General features: G+C 37.6%; 2 protein-coding genes across 4 annotated transcripts; both read left to right on the top strand.

Annotated features, from left to right (window-relative positions):
• Nucleotides 1-81: 81 nt before the first annotated feature.
• Nucleotides 82-9,398, top strand: LOC106151853 (sodium-coupled monocarboxylate transporter 1). 3 transcript variants are annotated; one of them, XM_024077496.2, is made up of 16 exons: nucleotides 82-608; nucleotides 2,071-2,460; nucleotides 2,649-2,714; nucleotides 4,074-4,125; nucleotides 4,285-4,352; nucleotides 4,748-4,902; nucleotides 5,095-5,235; nucleotides 5,461-5,590; nucleotides 5,798-5,886; nucleotides 6,099-6,214; nucleotides 6,432-6,499; nucleotides 6,718-6,804; nucleotides 7,106-7,299; nucleotides 7,863-7,963; nucleotides 8,114-8,232; nucleotides 8,510-9,398. In XM_024077496.2, exons 2-16 carry the CDS (start codon nucleotides 2,113-2,115, stop codon nucleotides 8,711-8,713), a joined length of 1,938 nt encoding a protein of 645 aa, XP_023933264.2. In that variant the 5' UTR covers nucleotides 82-608; nucleotides 2,071-2,112; the 3' UTR covers nucleotides 8,714-9,398. The 3 variants fall into 3 exon arrangements, 2 of the variants coding, with proteins under 2 accessions (XP_023933264.2, XP_013380730.2); XM_013525276.2 differs by lacking the exon at nucleotides 82-608 and adding an exon at nucleotides 731-965; XR_015332106.1 differs by lacking the exons at nucleotides 82-608; nucleotides 7,863-7,963 and adding an exon at nucleotides 728-965 and having other exon boundaries at nucleotides 8,510-8,570.
• A 687-nt stretch (nucleotides 9,399-10,085) lies between these two features.
• LOC106151851 (sodium-coupled monocarboxylate transporter 1-like) lies at nucleotides 10,086-18,974 on the top strand. Its single transcript, XM_086999021.1, has 16 exons — nucleotides 10,086-10,173; nucleotides 11,879-12,249; nucleotides 12,468-12,533; nucleotides 13,394-13,445; nucleotides 13,674-13,741; nucleotides 14,047-14,201; nucleotides 14,612-14,752; nucleotides 15,104-15,233; nucleotides 15,632-15,720; nucleotides 16,206-16,321; nucleotides 16,551-16,618; nucleotides 16,793-16,879; nucleotides 17,169-17,368; nucleotides 18,045-18,145; nucleotides 18,343-18,461; nucleotides 18,703-18,974. Exons 2-16 carry the CDS (start codon nucleotides 11,902-11,904, stop codon nucleotides 18,850-18,852), a joined length of 1,890 nt encoding a protein of 629 aa, XP_086855147.1. The 5' UTR covers nucleotides 10,086-10,173; nucleotides 11,879-11,901; the 3' UTR covers nucleotides 18,853-18,974.
• The last annotated feature ends 325 nt before the right edge of the window (nucleotides 18,975-19,299 follow it).

Raw genomic sequence — 19,299 nt, 5'->3', positions numbered from 1 at the left:
TATCCGCAAGCCTGGCTATACTAAAGGTAAACACCGCTATATAGCTCATGCGCTCGGACGGATAGGGGAATTAAGTTGCTGATACTCTGGACTTGCGTCCGCTTGAGGAACGACTTGATTTTTGCCCACTCTAACCCCTGTCAAGTTGGAGGTGGAGTTTTGTCGACATCAAATTCATGCATCAATGTTAAGGACCATTCCCACAGATATTTGGATCGATCTATCTCACTGGGGAGTCTCACTAAATTGCTGTCAACTTGACCGGCTTAAATGTTTGTCACGCCTAGTAAAGCTGTTAGGGGGTAACTATCTTTGCCTTTGAGTTACGTTACGGCAATATATATATATATATACAGAAGTGTACAACTTATTCATTTAGCGTATTTAATCATACAGGTAATTCATGTCCACCGTTCATCAGTGGGGAATCTAAACATGGCCCATAGTTCTACCACACCTGGACCTGAGTATGCTGTACAAGCTTTCTGAATATTATTGAGTACAACACCGACCCGTTGTGTGCTGTGGGACATTAACTGACCACTCGGCTGATCAAAAGACAGTGGAAACTTACTGATAACGTTCGTCTATCGTGTCTGAAATACCGAGTAAGCATCACCATTTATTTCACAGTTAAAGCAAAAACTCATTATTACTGACAATGCTTTGCTGTATTAAAGCGACTGCATTTCTAAATTTAGAATTTCGTCACAAGGACCACTTTTGGCATGTATTTAATTATGTCATATATAGACGAGTCGTACGCTTAGTCGGACGGCAGGCTGTATGTATTTGTATTGTAGAATAGATGTGCAGCCACTGTGTAATCTTTTGCTTACACGCAAGTGCGGCCTGCTGGGGACTATATACATACAGTGTATGGAGGTGAAGGTGCATTTATTTTGTGTGGAGTTTTGAAATGCAAGGGACGGTAGAGGCGGGCAGTAATGCGAAGATAGCTTAAGGTACAGTGAGAATATTGTGGTACAAACTAGTACGTCCAATCTTCCATTTCATACTTATCAGCTTAACGCGTCGCGTAATGACACATAACTTCTCACGTAACTTGGTAAAATAAACGCCCCTCACCTTCAGCATATAAACGAGTAAATATGCTTGGAATAGGTTTCTGTGCTCTATGCAAAACAAGGTTAATGGATCGCCAATCAAAGTAACGGGAAACCATTCAGCATTAGGTAAAAGGAACGTATATTGAATGAAGGAGTGCATGTACATGTATGTGCAACTTGAATAAAGGATTTTCGCTGAATGTCACTTGGCAACTAACTATCCGTTAAGTGTTATGCTATATACGTTATAAAAAAACAAAGTTAAGGCCCACCCCTGAGTAATGATACGGGGGTGATTCTCTCAGTGTATGAAATGAACCTCTAAATATCTTGTTCTATTATCTATATGGAATATTATCCAAACGTTTGCCACTTAAATCTTTTCCACTTACGTAGGCAGTTCAGCTTAATCTATACATGTAGAACCCACCAAACGTTCATGTGCCTTAAGCATAATTAAGTGACGTCCCTTCCATACCAGTAGACCCTTGGGTCACCTTGTGGTGATTGTTCTTTAAGCATTTCTAACCACATAGAGTCACAATACTGTAATTAACAACTTAGGAAAGACGTTTGTCGTTAAATGCAAATTCCGAGCCTCTTCATTTGAAAATGACCGTGTATTTACACGGTAATCGGACTAAAACCAATTAGCGGGCATGTGAAGGCGATCAAATATTAGGAAACTGATCCACATCGGGTCTGAATCTCAGGCAACTAGTGAGACCTCCTCAGATAAAAAATTAGCCCGTGACGTTTTAAGTTGACAGCTGCAGATAATGCCCGTGCAGCGTTGAGTCTGTCTCCACAAATGCCCTGATGTTCATCGTAGCTGCTGTCACGCGTATATGAAGTCTTTATTCGTTGCTTATGATTTTTTTCGATAAAAAATTGCATGTTCATATATCAATTCCAAGACCTTACAATGAAAGACATGTCTGTTTACGAAGCGTGTAAAGACAGAATCAGTTTAAGACATTTAGTCTTGATTTTCTTTTAGATCCAATCAGTAAACTTCTTCAGCAAAAGACCAGAATTCAACATGCCGCAGGCTCAGGTGAACACTTTCGGACCCGTGGACTACGTGGTGTTTGCTGGGACTTTGGTTGTCTCTGCCAGTATAGGTATATACCAGGCTTTCACCGGCGGACGTCAGAAAACAACAGATGAATTTTTGATGGCCAACAGAAAGATGGGGGCAATACCCGCAGCCATGTCTTTGCTGGCCAGTTTCATGTCCGCCATAACGTTGCTAGGGACTCCGAAAGAGATGTACGTTTACGGGACTCAGTATTTGTGGATAGCCTTTGGTTATGTTTTAGTCATGCCTGTTGCTGCGCACATATTTCTACCAATATTCTTCCGATTAAGAGTAACCAGTGCTTACGAGGTAGGTCTGATAAAATGAAGCGAGGCGAAAATTTCATTTTAACGTTATTTAAATGACACCCCTCTAAAATACCGGTAGCTATTTGTTCTTAATTTTTTTTCTTAAATAGAAGAAAAAGTATAACTGTTTTGTACATGTACCAACCTTACAGGGCCTGCACTCAGCAATATTACTTATTTCTTTTCTAGTATCTCGAGATGCGTTTCAACAAAGCGGTGCGTGTAGCCGGATCTCTCACTTTCAGCCTACAGATGGTCAGTACTATATTTATGAACTGTGCGTCACTTATTTGATGTTTTTGCGAAATGCTTGAAAGCATAATTTGATTAGTTGCAGCTTTAATGCCGTACTCCATCGCTGTAATCTGCATATTCGTAGTACCAAGAATGTATTACATATATTGCAATACACCTCTGGTAGTAGGAGGTTCACTGAATGAACTCTTCTTTTGAAATGTCTTTGTACAAGGCTGTTTAATAACGATAGAAGTAGTAAACATTTAGTTCGCTAGGCTGGTCATCATTCAAACGTTAAATCACCAATAATGTATATACCCTACTACCTTCATGAAAATTTAACACGTATATTGAGGGGCAAGTTTCACTGCTGGTCATGGGCATCTCAATAGGGAAGCAGAATAATGAATAATGTACAGTATGTTTTACAAATTAAGCTAAACAATCCAAGGATCACTGCATAATTGCTCATATAATAAGCGTGCAGGTTTACTGAATACAACGATTCTGTAGAGGAAAAGTAGTACATGTACCTCCCCCACTCGTCTCTGCAGGCTTTGCTAATACAATGTTACCTTGTTCTTAGTCTTCTGCTGGCTCAACTAATACAATGTTACCTTGTTCTTAGTCTTCTGCTGGCTCAACTAATACAATGTTACCTTGTTCTAAGTCTTCTGCTGTCTCAACTAATACAATGTTACCTTGCTCTTAGTCTTCTGCTGGCTCAACTAATACAATATTACCTTGCTCTTAGTCTTCTGCTGGCTCAACTAATACAATGTTACCTTGTTCTTAGTCTTCTGCTGGCTCAACTAATACAATGTTACCTTGTTCTTAGTCTTCTGCTGGCTCAACTAATACAATGTTACCTTGCTCTTAGTCTTCTGCTGGCTCAACTAATACAATATTACCTTGTTCTTAGTCTTTTGCTGGCTCAACTAATGCAATGTTACCTTGTTCTATGTCTTCTGCTGGCTCAACTAATACAATGTTACCTTGTTCTAAGTCTTCTGCTGGCTCAACTAATACAATGTTACCTTGTTCCTCACAGAGCAAAAACGTTTCCAAAATAAGGAAAGATACCATGTATATATACGGTTGAATCAGTGATTGTTTTAAAGTGTTTTTGTCTTATTTTATACACGTGCCTCTCACAGTTTGTTTAACGTACATGTACTTCCGTTGACTAACATTAACTCACAGAGAATGATAAGGCATATGCTCTCTGTTGATTTTTGGGAAAAAAACAAAGGAAAACTTTTCGAAAAGTATTTCGGTGTTATTAAATGGAATTGAAAGCAATATGTTTAATAAGATATAAGAGTTATAATGCTACCCTTGTCAATAAGCAATTCAATATGAAATACCTTTTTTCAGATCCTATATATGGCAATAGTTTTATACGCACCGTCTTTAGCGTTAGAACAAGGTAGGTACCCGATTGCAGTTTTAAGCGACTGGGCTGCCAAGTAACTTGTTTCAACCTTGATGAACGTTTAAGATACAGCGTGTATATAAAAGTTTCAAACAAAAAGAGAGCAATGGAGTCATACGTTTCAGATTTCTCCATAAACTTTATTCATTTTAGTGACTGGTTTGAATCGCTGGATTGCCGTTGCTTCAGTGGGCGTCGTCTGCGTCTTCTATACAAGTATTGTAAGTAATTCGTTTTTCACGTGATCATATATACCATGTATATAAATTTTTCGGTACTGTTATACTTTAATGAATTTGCCAGTTAAATTGTTTAAAGCCTTTGAAGATAAAATTTTGAAATTACTTTATAAAAACAGAGGATATGTGAATTGTTTCAAAAATGAATAACTGAAAAATATAGATAAGTAAATTGGCCTAGTAAAATGAATAGATAAAACAAATGAAAACTGATGCGGAAATACGCTTCCTAAAATAATTTTACTTCCCTGATCTGTAAATTAAACAACCCCCCCCCCCCCCCTCAGTTGTTAAAGAAGTCTGTCTTACTGCACGCATCATTTAAATGATATAAACAAATATTGAATCTCGAATGAATGAACTGAACTCCCTTTTAGGGCGGGATCAAAGCTGTAATGTGGACAGATACATTCCAAGTCTGTATGATGTTTGCCGGACTGCTAGCTGTGCTCATCCAGGGATCCATAGGAGTCGGGGGATTCGAGAACGCTTGGAGAATTAACATTGAAGGAGAGAGAATAAATTTCCTCGAGTAAGATAGAAAGAAGATTAAAACGTGAAAATTTACGTCACTGATAAATTTTACAGATATTCCATTTTTTGTGAAGTTCAATGATACTTGGAATAATACGTTAAAATGCAATTAAAATAAAGTAGTACAGGAAATTTAAGTATGATAATTCTTTATATAGCAGCTTTAGATATATTATAATTTATATTCCAGTTTTAACCCCGACCCACGTGAGCGGCATACAGTTTGGACGTGTGTGTTTGGCGGGTTCTTTACCTGGCTGGCTGTGTACGGTGTTAACCAGGCTCAGGTACAGAGAGCTCTCACAGTGGTCGATCTCAAGAGAGCCCAGATGTAAGTAGAGTTTTGGTACGGCTAACAGTAGGATTAAAACTCGACTTGATATTAAGGTATGAGGGAAGCTGTTGTTCTCTGTTACTGTAGAATTATTTTCAGACAGTAAACGAGTAACATTCAAACAAAAAAAGTATGGCGTGGGTGTTAGCTATTTGTCAAATACGTTCAATGCGTGTAATGAACGGATAGTTTTGGATAAACGTTTACTATTGCATTTCTTAGAGCCATGTGGATAAACGTGCCAGGTCTGATCGCCATTCTGATCATCAGCGCCATGTCCGGTATCCTGATCTATGCCCACTACTTCGACTGTGACCCAATGACAAATAAAGACATTTCTAATTTAGATCAGGTAAAACATTTTAACACCAGAAAAATTATTGTAGCACACTGCACTTTTAGTATATATTTAAACATGGTTTCTATGTAACCATGATAATTGTACTACATTTAATCCTTGGTAGTATACGCCTAAAACAATAACAATACGTATCCTACATGTGGATCGATATAAAATGTCTTTTAAGAAGGACTATATATGATACATTTTATGCTACAGTTACTGCCGCTGTTCGTGATGGACAAGCTAGCCTTCGTGCCTGGTTTACCTGGCCTCTTTACTGCCTGCCTCTTCAGCGGGGCGCTCAGGTACAACATTCATTTTAAAATCCAACATAAAATGAATCAAACTAAAATTATATAGCAACTTCCTTATTTTGTTTTAGATTTCAAATATTATACCTGTAGTTTCTTCCAGTATTTTAATATTTTATTTTCCCGTCTTAGTGCTCACTGTATGTCGAGCAGTCTCGACTAAAACTGCCAACAGGGACATGTACATTCATTCAATTTCATTTCAGCACCCTATCGTCTGGTCTGAACAGTTTGGCAACAGTCTGCACGCGTGATCTGTTACAGGAATTCTGCTGTAAACATATGTCTGACAGTAGAGCGACTTTGACGTCTAAAATCATGTGTAAGAAAACCTCCCTCAAGCAAAATGTAGAATCTTTTGACACCTTTAGTTCATTTCCGGTCCGAAATCTTGTTTTAGAACTTTGCATTATGTAGCAACGCTTGTCCTATGTTTCTGATCAGCAACTATAAGAGAAATAAAAAAAATTCTCTAAAACTTATATATTATTTTTAAAAAAATGGTATTTACCTCATTCTATAAGTATGTCTTCTTTCAGCTTTGGTATTTGGTTGTATCGTAATCGGCTTGACATTCGTGGCGTCTCAATTAGGGGGTGTGCTACAGGTAAGTATAGTAGGCCGATACATGTTGTAAGTTCTTGCCAACATCTTGCTACAACAGTTTTAGATAACCTGGTCGCGTTAATTTCTACCGCGAAAATGAGATGTGACACAATAAGCGTTGTATTTATTCAGTTGAAGCAAGTATCCTTATTTTAACAGAGACATGCATACATGTTAATCGTTACACAGCGCATGGCGAACGTTTTGACTTTGTTCTAGGCTGCTCTTGCGTTATTTGGTATGATCGGTGGTCCTCTACTAGGAGTTTTTACTCTGGGAGTTCTTTTCCCTTGGGCTAACTGGAAGGTAAGGCACATTGTAAACTACGGTTTGCGGTGAACGTTTGGGTAACGAAACGAAACTTGATAGATTTTCATCATAAGAAATATGCTTGGTTAATTATTACATGCTTTAGTTTAAATGTGAAAATATTTCCTTCAAATCTTATACAGATCTCTTGAGAAATCAAAGTTATTTTTCAGTCTGTTTCTCAAAATTTCTCTCTACGCGAATGTTGATTCATCTTTTTGGGATTAAGTGATAAGGAAATAGCCATTTAGAATTTCGAAACGCTTAGCCAAATTTCCCGTTCTTCATGCATTCGCAGGGTGCGATAACCGGCCTTGTCACCAGTCTTCTCCTCACCTTCTGGATCGGTATCGGCGCGCAGATCTACAAACCCGCCGTCTGGAAAGCGCCTGTATCCATCTTAGGTTGTAATGCTGTGAATGAAACGGTTACCAATGTGACAACAGCCGTTATGATCAATGTGACACCTATGCCCACGGCAGCACCTTATGAGTAAGTGGAATAAATATTTATCAATACTGTGCCAATCTTAGATGACATTGGTAAGTAGACTTATGAGATTCATTTTTTTCCATCCAAATGAAAACGAGGTAAAAGATGTCTATAACATCATTTTGACCGCAACTCCACCTAGTGGTCAAACAATATCGCTGAGGAAGAGTGCAGCTAAAAACAGTTGAAAATTTCTGCACATAAATGTATTTTAACATCTTTTACCTCGTTCTCTTTCGGGTGGAAAAATGAATCTCATAGGTCTACATTATACATGACACATCCAGATGAACTTATTTTCTAATTGACGTAGGTAGGTTTTGTCTCCTGCAAGGAAATGGCTTCAGATAATCCGCATTTAAGTATGTTTGTAATATTTTAGTTTGAGTGCGGTCTCATTTTATTACGCTATGACAATATTAAATAAACAAGCAAACAAAGACAGTGAAATAGCCTTTTTTAATAAGAAAAGTGAAGTGGATGAAGGTAGCCTAGTATAAATGGGCCATTGTAAGGGGAAAAGAATTATACATATTTCACTGTGGAGGTATATTATGTTTCAGTCCCCCGCTGAATGGCCTGTACAACTTGTCGTACCTGTGGTACAGTGGTTTTGGAGTACTGGTGGTTGTGGTGGTTGGAATGGTTGTCAGCGCTATTACAGGTTAGTTTCGCATTTAGAAAATGAGTTCAGTGATAGAATTATAGGCTTGCAGCAGCTAAAATTTCACAACAAATGAATGCGGTATGAATGTTTACTTACGAGGCATTTTAGCGGTCAGAATTTTTAAAATGTCATTTAACATTTTATCAGGGTTCACTGACACGACCATGTTAGACTACAGGCTGATATGTCCGATATTTGATGTCATGTTTTGCTGCTTTCCAAAGTCTTTTCGTCAAGCGCTTCGCTGTGGAGTAGACCATGATACGGTACGTACAGACCGATTTGTCTACTGGCATTAAATTTAATTTTTGTAAATGCTGCCTGATATACAGTACGTTTTACATGTAAATGAATCAAACTAAATAACGTGTTTCATATGAAAATATGCCTATTTTAATATTTGATATAAATAAATTTGATTTAATATGATTCATTATCATCGGCAATTTGTTAACCACTTATAAGAGTTTTAATACCTATTTTATATAAACTGTCTTGCACCTGTCTTGCAAGTGTCATGCCAATAAGTCCGTTTTATTCTAGACCAAATTTCATTATTGCTGTGTATGTAAAGACGTGGACAAAGAAGACATCTCAGCTGAAGCTATCACCGCTGCCGAACTTGGTGAAACTAAAGATGACGGTTTTGACAATGAAGCCATGAAAACGAAGGAGCTGGAGGCCAATCAGACTAATGGAATAAAAAATGACAATGCTTTAGATTTAAAGAAAGAGACCCAAATATAGACAAGGTAAACAAATTTAATATTAGCTGTTGATTGAAGAAAATCACTTTACTCCTACTTACCGTGGTATATTGAATATAATGCATTCAAATTTATCTCAGGGTAATCTCTCAAGGCTCAGGTAGACAGTAAAACAACTGTCCACAATGCATGCGCATACTTTGTATATTATGATTTAAAGATATTCGTATAACCAAACACCAGTGTTACTCAGAGACGATCATATAGTGCATGTACATGTATAACCGACCAAGTTTGTTATGTTAGTATAGTGCATTGGAGATCGCTTTTATTTGATGAGGCAGTTAACGAAACAATTACGTATATTGAATACACAAAGTGTGCTATAAAGAAATTTTATTACTTCATTATTTTATGGCACACTTGGAGAGTTGAAAACGTAAGAGTAAACACGCATCTATTTATTTTTGTTAGTAAATAAGAAGATTGTTAGCATTACAAACATCACCAATGATCGTGTGAAAAACGTAAGCCGTACTTCTTTTTTTTAACATGAAAAACAAAATTCAATCATTTCATGATTTTGCAACTTCTCTGAACATATTGAAAACGCGAAGCACGGACTTTGTTGCAAGATGATCATAAAAATAAGTCTCATTGTGTAAGATGTCAAATGTTTTATCAAAACATTTTATGTAAAAATATATTCATTATGAAAATGTCAATTTCTGTTGTGTTCATTTTTAAAGAATTAAATTCGTGTAATTAGGGACAGTTTTAGACTTGTCATAGTTGTCATATGGGATTTAATAGACATCTCAGTGCATTGTTTCGAATAAAAACGCAATTTAAACTGTTGGGACATATGAGAAATACTGTAAAAATCGGTATTACGGTCAGTGTTAATTTAACTTGATATAAACATTTTAGATGCTTTTCATTTTACGGACTCATCATGCAGCGTACAAAGAGAACATAAATTTACATCTCCTTATTGCCGATGTGACAACAAAGCCAATATAAGACCGTATTGCCAATCCGAAAACATCGTGATTTGTATGAAAGTGGGTCAAGTCTTTCACATATTCTCACTGTTTGCTCAATATTTTGTTAATATAGCCGAGCCCCTGGGACATGTGTACAGGTATCACGGAGACTTTTCTTGATTTCTAGGAATTCGAAATCTCCAAATTGTCTCAAGCAGAAACCTCCCTTTCATGAGCTGGTACAAGGATTCATTAAAATACACGATTCACCCAATTCTTGGACTTTCATTTGACTTCACGTACCGATCATGCTTCTTGGTACCCTCTGATATCAGAAGCTTTTACAATGGTATACAAAATGAGAGTACCTGCAATACAAAAAGTATGTAACAGACTACTAGCGCAACCTGTCGTCAGGGAGTAGCTTCTGGGTATAGGCGTGAGACAGAGTAAAACCTCAAACTGAGGTTATCTTATCATCATTGACCCTTACGGAAGCCAGCACAGCACACTGGTAAGGTAACATGAAGAGACGGTAGGACTATAAATTGATACGCAAGTATTCGTAGTGTCATTTGTTCTGTCATTGTACGGTACAACATATTTCATGATTGTAGATACACGTGTACATATACAGTGGCATATTGGCACCTTGGAATGAGATTTCGTCTTATTCTCAAAAGACGCACTTTGCATTTCGTATCATTTGAAAGTACTTTTGGAAAGTGTTAATATTTTGGTCGGTATGATGCAAAACTAAGCTTTCATCAGGTGTTGTGATACATGTACAGGGGTTACAAAAGTGTTGCACCATTTTGCCTGAAGGCGAACAACAGCTGGGTTTCTTAAGTTTTTCAATTAGTATCTTATTGAAAACTGGCTTTTTCAAGTATCTTTACCACAGGCTTTCAGACCAATTCTTTGTCCTAACATAACGCATGTTATTATGTCAGTATTAATAATCTGAAGAATAGCCGCGTTATCTCAATATTTTGCTTACTTCAACCTACAAATAAAGCAACCACTGCAAAGCTGATTCGCTGCACGGTTTAAATCTCCTAAACCTTGACAGTATAAGAAGGCACCCGTTGTCTCTGGCACTAGTTTTCTTCGGGCTGCCATTTCTTGTTGACTTACGGGCATCACCAGTGACCTCCATCCTTCTGCAAACCCTATATAGAGTATGGCTAGACACACAATATCTAGCGGCTATCTGAGGAACATATATACATGTACCATCCACCCTCAGGGAAGCAATTTCTTTTCTTCCTTCATCTGTGAGCTCCGGTTACATGTACTTCACCATGGTAGGAACTTGACAGCCAGAAGGAGGTTACACCTTCAATGACACCCTTCATAGTGCACATGGATAAAAATTCATCACGGATTACCCGAGTCATAAACCGCATATCACTTTTTACGAAGGGGTCCCCTATGTCATATAGCGCACTAATTAGACGTTGCAATAGTTTTGTCACACCCTGTATATATATAGGTCCTGTTTCATAAAACTACTTAAATTTTGTGAAACATAGAATGGATTGGATGATACCAGATATAAGGGGGTAGCTACCCCTTCTCCCTATGACAGTGACAACTCCTTCCCGTGATTTTTAAGAATAATTGTTGTTTTTTTAGTTGCATTATTAATATTTTATGTTATATTTAATGATCAATCAAATATTATTTCTGCCTCTATATAAACGGCAATTTTTTGGCATTGATAACTCATATTTTATATGGCAATGTTGATGCATCAGTTCAAGGGACCATACCGTGTTAAAGCACACATATTGATCTGCAACAGCATGTTATGTAATGAAATTTACGTCGTTCTTGGCAGTAAACACATGTCACAAGGCGAGTGTGTTGACACGGGTATATATGAAGTGGTTTGCTTGTTGATATTGGGCGCGCACCTTTGATAGAAGTGGTTTAATCTTATTGTTATTCATAACCTTAGAAATGACATTTTATCCTGTTGATTGTTATATACGCACACACGCACACACACACGCACACACCTATGACTTAGTTTTATCTCTTTCGAATGAAATGCTGATTTTGAAAGGGGAAATGGGTATGTCTAAAGCTGGGAGTGGGTCACTGCACCCCATCTTAGATCTGCAATTGCACACACGCATACATACATATATACTAGACTACATATAGTTGAGTAATGGGTTTCATGTAAATGTAGATATATTCCATATCTTCAGCAAAAGACCAGCCAGTATTCAACATGCCGCAGGCTCAGGTGAACACTTTCGGACCCGTGGACTACGTGGTGTTTGCTGGGACTTTGGTTGTCTCTGCCAGCATAGGTATATACCAGGCGTTCACCGGCGGACGTCAGAGAACGACCACCGAATTTTTGATGGCCAACAGACAGATGGGGGCAATACCCGCAGCCATGTCTTTGCTGGCCAGTTTCATGTCCGCCATAACGTTGCTAGGGACGCCAAAAGAGATGTACGTATATGGAACGCAGTACCTGTGGATAGCCTTTGGCTACTTATTGGTCATCCCCGTGGCCGCGCACATCTTTCTCCCCATATTTTTCCGACTAAAGATTACCAGCGCATATGAGGTACGTCCAGTAAAATGTGAAAAAGAAAAACATTTTGGCATTACTTCAATCGTATCATACTTTTTTTCTCGATAACTTTTCAATGGATAAGACATTTTCCCATCTGATGCCACACAATTGACAATCGCGAACAGAACGAATCTAATTAACCCGGCTCTGCATATAGTACTTTAGAAATTCTATGAAACTCATAGCTTTAAATCGTATATCTTTTCTAGTATCTCGAAATGCGTTTCAACAAAGCCGTGCGTGTAGCCGGATCACTAACGTTCAGCCTGCAGATGGTGAGTTAGCATTTATGACTTTTCCCTTTCTTTCGAAAAAACAAACATGCAAACGAACATTGTACTGCAAAACTTGATCTGAGTTGAAGAATTGAGATATTCTTTTAAAAACGACAACAGCATACATACGCAGTGTCAATTGCACTGGTGCATGCAGATTGCGCAGACAGATTTGTTCAGTATGTAATTAGCAGCCTTTTGAAACGTAACGAAAAAAAAAAAACTGTACGGCCGAAACAAGTTGTTAAGGAATATATATCAGTCTTCATACTCAACAATTAGCCATGTAACCCCGAGCCTTGATAAGTTGGCCTAGATGTGCATCTGACCTGCAAATATACAGTGTGCACATTGTCAAATTTGGTACGTCTCAGATGGCTCAAAAGTATAACGTGATAAAGATGACCATGTTTGCAGTGTCTGAAGACTCCGGATTTGGTGTGCACAATAATTAAGTCGTTCTCCTTACGTCTTAATTAATGTCTGTCTGTCAAAGACGTTTTGAAGCAAAACTTTACGAACAACCTCGAAATGTGCTGTTTTTCATAAGTATTTATCATCAGGCGTACATTTGCCTGTTTTGGCGGTAACAGACGTACATATTTTGGCGCGACACATTTCGTTTCGGGTTCTGTTAAGGACTGGTTGATTTTACTTGCTGCACATTGTATACGAAGTAAGTGATATTCTGAAGTAGTGCATTTCAATTTTAAAACTCCATGAATTCAGAAATGAATCAAGTTTTCAACGACTAACCGTTATGAAAAAATTAAAGGCTAACTTTTGAAATGCTTTACCTTTAATACATGTATAATAGTATAATAACCGTTTCACGATGTTAAAGGACAATCTTTTTTCAGATTCTTTACATGGCGATAGTTCTGTATGCACCTTCGTTGGCGTTAGAACAAGGTAAGTTTAAGGTAGACACCTAGTTAAAGTGCATATGTGGACCCCCCACCCCCAAAAAAGTCAAGGCCAAACGTTCGTTGTGTGCTTTAAGGTATTATTGAAACGCCTGACAAAATGATCAACTGAAGTGACCCTGCCCGGTCACAGCATCTGTACAAATAAGTTTTTTAAAAAATGAACAGCTAAGTCCTCAGTTGTGCCCCTAATCGTAATCTGTGTTGATTTCAGTGACCGGTTTAAACCGCTGGATTGCTGTCTGTTCAGTTGGCGTCGTCTGTGTTTTCTACACCAGCATTGTAAGTAAAATTATTTCCGGTTTTAGTAGATGTAAAATATATTTTATATTTTTATTAATGAAAATAAGTATAAAATGTTTTTAAAGTAAAAGGGGCGTAGCAAAATAAATTATCAAGAAGGCAGAGGTAATGCTGAATTTTTGTGAGTTTTTTAGAAAGGGAGGTGACAGTCCAGTGTCTTAATCATAATACACAAGTTTAACAATAACATACCGTTGTTCAAGTGACAAAATAAAGAAGACAAGTAGCGAACTAAAAAAATAACAGTGCCGGGTGTAATTATCCGGTTGTGTTTTTTTCCTCAGGGTGGTATGAAAGCAGTCATGTGGACAGATACATTCCAAGTTTTCATGATGGTAGCCGGAATGCTCGCTGTAGTCATTCAGGGATCCTTGGAATTAGGGGGATTTCGGAACGCTTGGGAAATTAACATAAAAGGAGACCGAATAAACTTCCTTGAGTAAAAGAAAAGTATTATATCTAAATTTAGCTATTCAAAAAGAAGAAATTAATAAAACTGATAAGTAGTTGACTGAAATAAATGCCAAAATATTAATTAAAGCTGCAATACATAGATGGGTTATCGAGAATTTGATAATGTTCTTCATATGTTTACTAGAAAGATACATGTACCCAGAGAGCTGAGACTTCCGCCAATGACTTGGCGCTGTAAAATTGTGGTAGTTGAGAGCTAGCACATTCATTGCCCAACAAGTCAAGCCATTGGCCCTATCTAATGGTGAACAATTTCATCAAAATTCGCCCATAACTTTTTGAGTGAGGCTGTTGACAAACAGACAGCAATACATTAACTCCATGGCGGAGACATTTAATAGAACCACATTGGTAAAATTCAAAATAACATTTCAGCTTCAACCCCGACCCACGTGAGCGGCATACAGTGTGGACATGTGTGTTTGGTGGGTTCTTTACCTGGCTGTCTGTGTACGGTGTCAACCAGGCTCAGGTACAGAGAGCTCTCACAGTGGTCGACCTCAAGAGAGCACAGATGTAAGATGTCACTTCTAGATTCCGCAGTTGATTATTATCCCCGCCTGAAAGTCAGTGAGTCTGTTCGTCTGTGTGTAGTGATTTCCTAATTCTTTTCATCACTCCAATGTGGGGAAGTGCATTGATACGCGATAGTCACCCATAAACACCATCTAGTTTTAAACTGGAAAACGGAAAACGAACACACTTAAACATTCGATTCACACAGATTGGTCAGTTCTAGATATCTCTTCTTTTTCATTAACATGGAATTACAAGTATTTGCCATATTTATTGGCCAGAAAGGCCAAAAAACAAACAAACAAAAATACATGCAGATATTCCATGGGATTCAAGTGTATTTTTTTCTAGAGCCATGTGGATAAACGCGCCAGGTTTGATCGCCATTCTGATCATCAGCGCCATGTCCGGTATCCTGATCTATGCCCACTACTTCGACTGTGACCCAATGACAAATAAAGACATCACCAACCAGGATCAGGTAAATGCATTATTTCACGGGTGTGTCGAAAACCATGCAGACGTGGTGGACCCACGCGGTGAACATAAACACGAAACATTACACCAAATTGTTCAGAATGTGGCGGCAGAAAAACTAAATAGTTTTTTCAAGACTTAGATAAATAAATGAATAAACAAATAAATAAATTTCTAGGAGGGCACAAATCAAATTGCATGCTTTGCAGTGACAGAGTATAAGGTATGTACTTAATTCTATTTTGAGATAAAAATGAAGACCATGCTTCCTAAGCTTCTTCTTGCTGCCGTTCCTGACTTCTCCAGGTCTTGTTTTGTCTGCATTCGCCTGCTCGTCGACTCTTCAACGGGAACTGAGGCACATGCTTCTATTTCATGACTATTTCATATTTTATGCTCCAGCTGCTGCCGCTGTTCGTGATGGACAAGCTTGCCTTTGTGCCTGGTTTACCTGGCCTCTTTACTGCCTGCCTCTTCAGCGGGGCGCTCAGGTAGGAAGAAGGACCCGTTAGTTTTAATGGCTCTAAGTTAGAGTAAATATGGCTCTTATCTCAAAGTACATTTTAATACTACAATGTTATCATGAAGTAAATTAGAATATAGTTCTAAGTAAAAATATAATACATTTGGTAGAAAACAAGAAGAATATAAACGTTTTTTTTTTGTCGTTTTAATCCACGTTTCAACGTTTCTGAGATGTGGAGTTTGATGTGGGGAATATGGGTAGCGGGGGCATTTTAAAACCATTTTAATCTATATTCACCGGGCACGGTTTCATGCAACTATAAAAATGGCATGTATCCCATGTTCCCATGCCCCTTTGAATCTGTAAGTGACTACCCCTGCCCTGATCATGAGATACCAGTATACACGGTACTGTGATGTTAACGGGCCCTTAAGTTATATTTACTTATTGATCAGAGTTTATTATTTACAAGTTACAAATGCTGCTCATACATTTATTACATTTCCATAGCACTCTATCGTCCGGACTGAACAGCCTGGCCACGGTCTGGACACGTGATCTGTTCCAGGAATTCTGCTGTAAAGAGATGTCTGACAGTAGGGCGACTTTGACGTCTAAAATAATGTGTACGTAAATATTCTTGAACGCTTACAATGATTTTTTTTGTAGAGAAAGAAATATTCAACATTTTGGTTTGAAATTACACTATACATGTGCAAAGTTGCATTTGCTAGCGATGACTGCAAATTTGTTGTGCCTAATCTAAACATCCGTTTACAGTATATACCATATATTTACATTGTAAGTCCTGTAATTTCCCTGACAGTGATTTTAGATTTTTAAATATATTTTCAGCTGTTGTATTCGGTTGTATAGTAATTGGTTTGACGTTTGTAGCGTCCCAATTAGGAGGTGTGCTGCAGGTAAATGGATTGTTTCTCTCGAAGTAGAGCAGTATAGTGAAAATATGACTTTTTAAAAAGTGAACATGCTCATGTACCACTCTTATTGATTTAAGAAGAACATAAGTTCAGGGTTGACATTCGTATTTTCCCATCACCTCTATTCATGTTTTGATGCTTCTGCCTTTGTTCTAGGCAGCTCTTGCATTGTTTGGTATGATCGGTGGTCCTCTACTAGGAGTTTTCACTCTGGGAGTTCTTTTCCCTTGGGCTAACTGGAAGGTAAGGTATCCTGATTTGAGCATAATATAAAAAGGTATCTAGGACGGATCCTATGATTTAATGGAAGTAGGGTAGGGGCCCTTTGCTGACGTCGTCGTTATTGAACAATCAAATGCCTTTTACCCCATCTTTATAATATTCTGGAACCCAATGTTTAAAAACAGAATAATGATGAATAGATATCTTTAAAAGGGTTCTTTTAGTAAATATCAACATGTTTTTTATTCAGGCCAGATTTTAATTTGCCTTTTAGAAAAGCCAATTTCTGATCGACATTTCCCATTCCTAGGGTGCGATAGCCGGCCTTGTCACCAGTCTTCTCTTCACTTTCTGGATCGGCATCGGCGCCCAGATTTACAAACCCGCCGTCTGGAAAGCACCTGTATCCATTGAAGGTTGTAATCCGCTGAATGAAACCTTGACTAATGTTACTACTAGTACAGCTATTGCCAGTTCTGTTGCCTTTATACCGACGGCGGCACCTTATAAGTAAGTTTAATACTATTGCCGGTCTTTTTATTTTCAAATTTTATTTGTTTCAGATCTTTAAGTATTCCAGCATTGAAAGTCATATGTCCCCAATCATGTGTGCGGTACAATGTATATGTAATTGATATTTAATGCCGAGCATGAAGTGTGTCTGCAATATGTCCTCTAATTGACATATTAGACACGAGACACCGAGACTCAAGAGAAAATGGGAAGTCAGTATTTCGCTAAAATACATATTAACTGAAAACTATACAAATCCCAGCAGAAGTCTGCAGGTTCACAACGTTGATAAAACCTTGCATTTTAGTTAATTGCAATTTAGTTTAAACCTTGATCAACAAGGCTTCATTACTGATTATACATTTTAAAAGGTTTAAAAGTCTTTCCCAATGTTCTCCACAGATCAAATGAAAGATCTGTAAATTTCCACAACCGTGCTACTGTCCGATGAGATGGGATTTTTCTAAGAACTATAGCATTACAAATACAGGGTAAAAGTGCACATACGTCATCGACAGATGTTTTGAATGCATTTTTTATATCACCAAGCATTCATTTACATATTTAATCAACATTGCACGTGGTACATATGCATATGCTTGAATGCAGCACATACATGAAATTACTGATATCGTAGGTGTACAAGATTGTATTGCTGTATGTTGTGTTCCAGTCCTCCGTTGAACGGCCTCTACAACTTGTCGTACCTGTGGTACAGTGGCTTTGCAGTTCTAGTGGAGGTTTTGGTAGGAATGGCAGTCAGCGCTGTCACAGGTAAGTGGCATAATATACTAATACTGTGGTATATAATAAATGGATGCGCTATGAAATAAATCAAACTTTTTTCAAAGTGAAATTTTACGAACATGATCATTAAAAATAAACCCTGTTTGTATTATAGAAAGATTTTAAAGTTCATGCTTTTAGATATTTGGTTATTATTTAAATGGCCACGTCCATATTAAATTTAGGGTTTACCGATACCTCTAAGTTAGACTACAGGCTGATATGTCCAATACTTGACGTAATGTTTTGCTGCTTTCCACAATCATTTCGTCAAACGCTTCGCTGTGGAGTAGACCATGATATAGTAAGTATAGACAAGCGTTAATGTGTCCCTGACAATTGTTATTCTGCTGCTTTAAACCCAGTACAATTAACTTGTATATGATGTATCTATTCAGATCACATTTGTTTCAACTTAAATAACTGTTTGACCAATACGCAACGACAACGTTATTAATACTTAATTATTAACTGATCAATTGAACCTCGAATCCATGTGTGGATTCTTTAAAACTTATAAAACTTATTTTGCTGGTGACTTCCAGAACAGACTACACTACTGCTGTGTATGTAAAGACGTGGACAAAGAAGACATCCAAAATGAAACTATTACCGCTACCGAACTCGGTGAAATCAAAGATGGTGATGTTATTGTAGGATTGCTTAACGAAAGCGTTGAACAGCAGATGAAATAAGAATGTCATGACGTGTGTCAAATTTCCACTTTTTCAGAACTGGACTGAATTGAAAGAAAAATTGATTTGAATTAAACGTGATTGTACATTATTTTGAAGAAATAAATAATTTTTTTAAAAAATCGATGCTCTAATATTTTTGAAAATGTGTTTAAAGAGAAATTCCGTTTGATTGGTCGACACACAATGACGACAGCAACTATCACTGTACATATTTCAGCTAGAAATTTACTAATATTCCATCATAACATGAGAAGTACATATACATGTAATATGGCACATTACATTATTAGAGCAATTATTATGCCATAGTTTGCAGGGCAGACAAACAGTGGATTCATATATACTCCCCTATAGCAAAAAAGGAGTCACCCCTACCGCATTTATGTACAGTACATTGTTACATGTACAAGGATACCCATATATTTCATCTTACTTTAACATAAT

The sequence above is a fragment of the Lingula anatina genome, chromosome 1, assembly GCF_051362555.1.
Source record: "Lingula anatina isolate TDL-2025a chromosome 1, LinAna3.0, whole genome shotgun sequence".
Taxonomy (NCBI): Eukaryota; Metazoa; Brachiopoda; class Lingulata; order Lingulida; family Lingulidae; genus Lingula; species Lingula anatina.
This window is presented reverse-complemented; position numbering and strand designations above follow the sequence as displayed.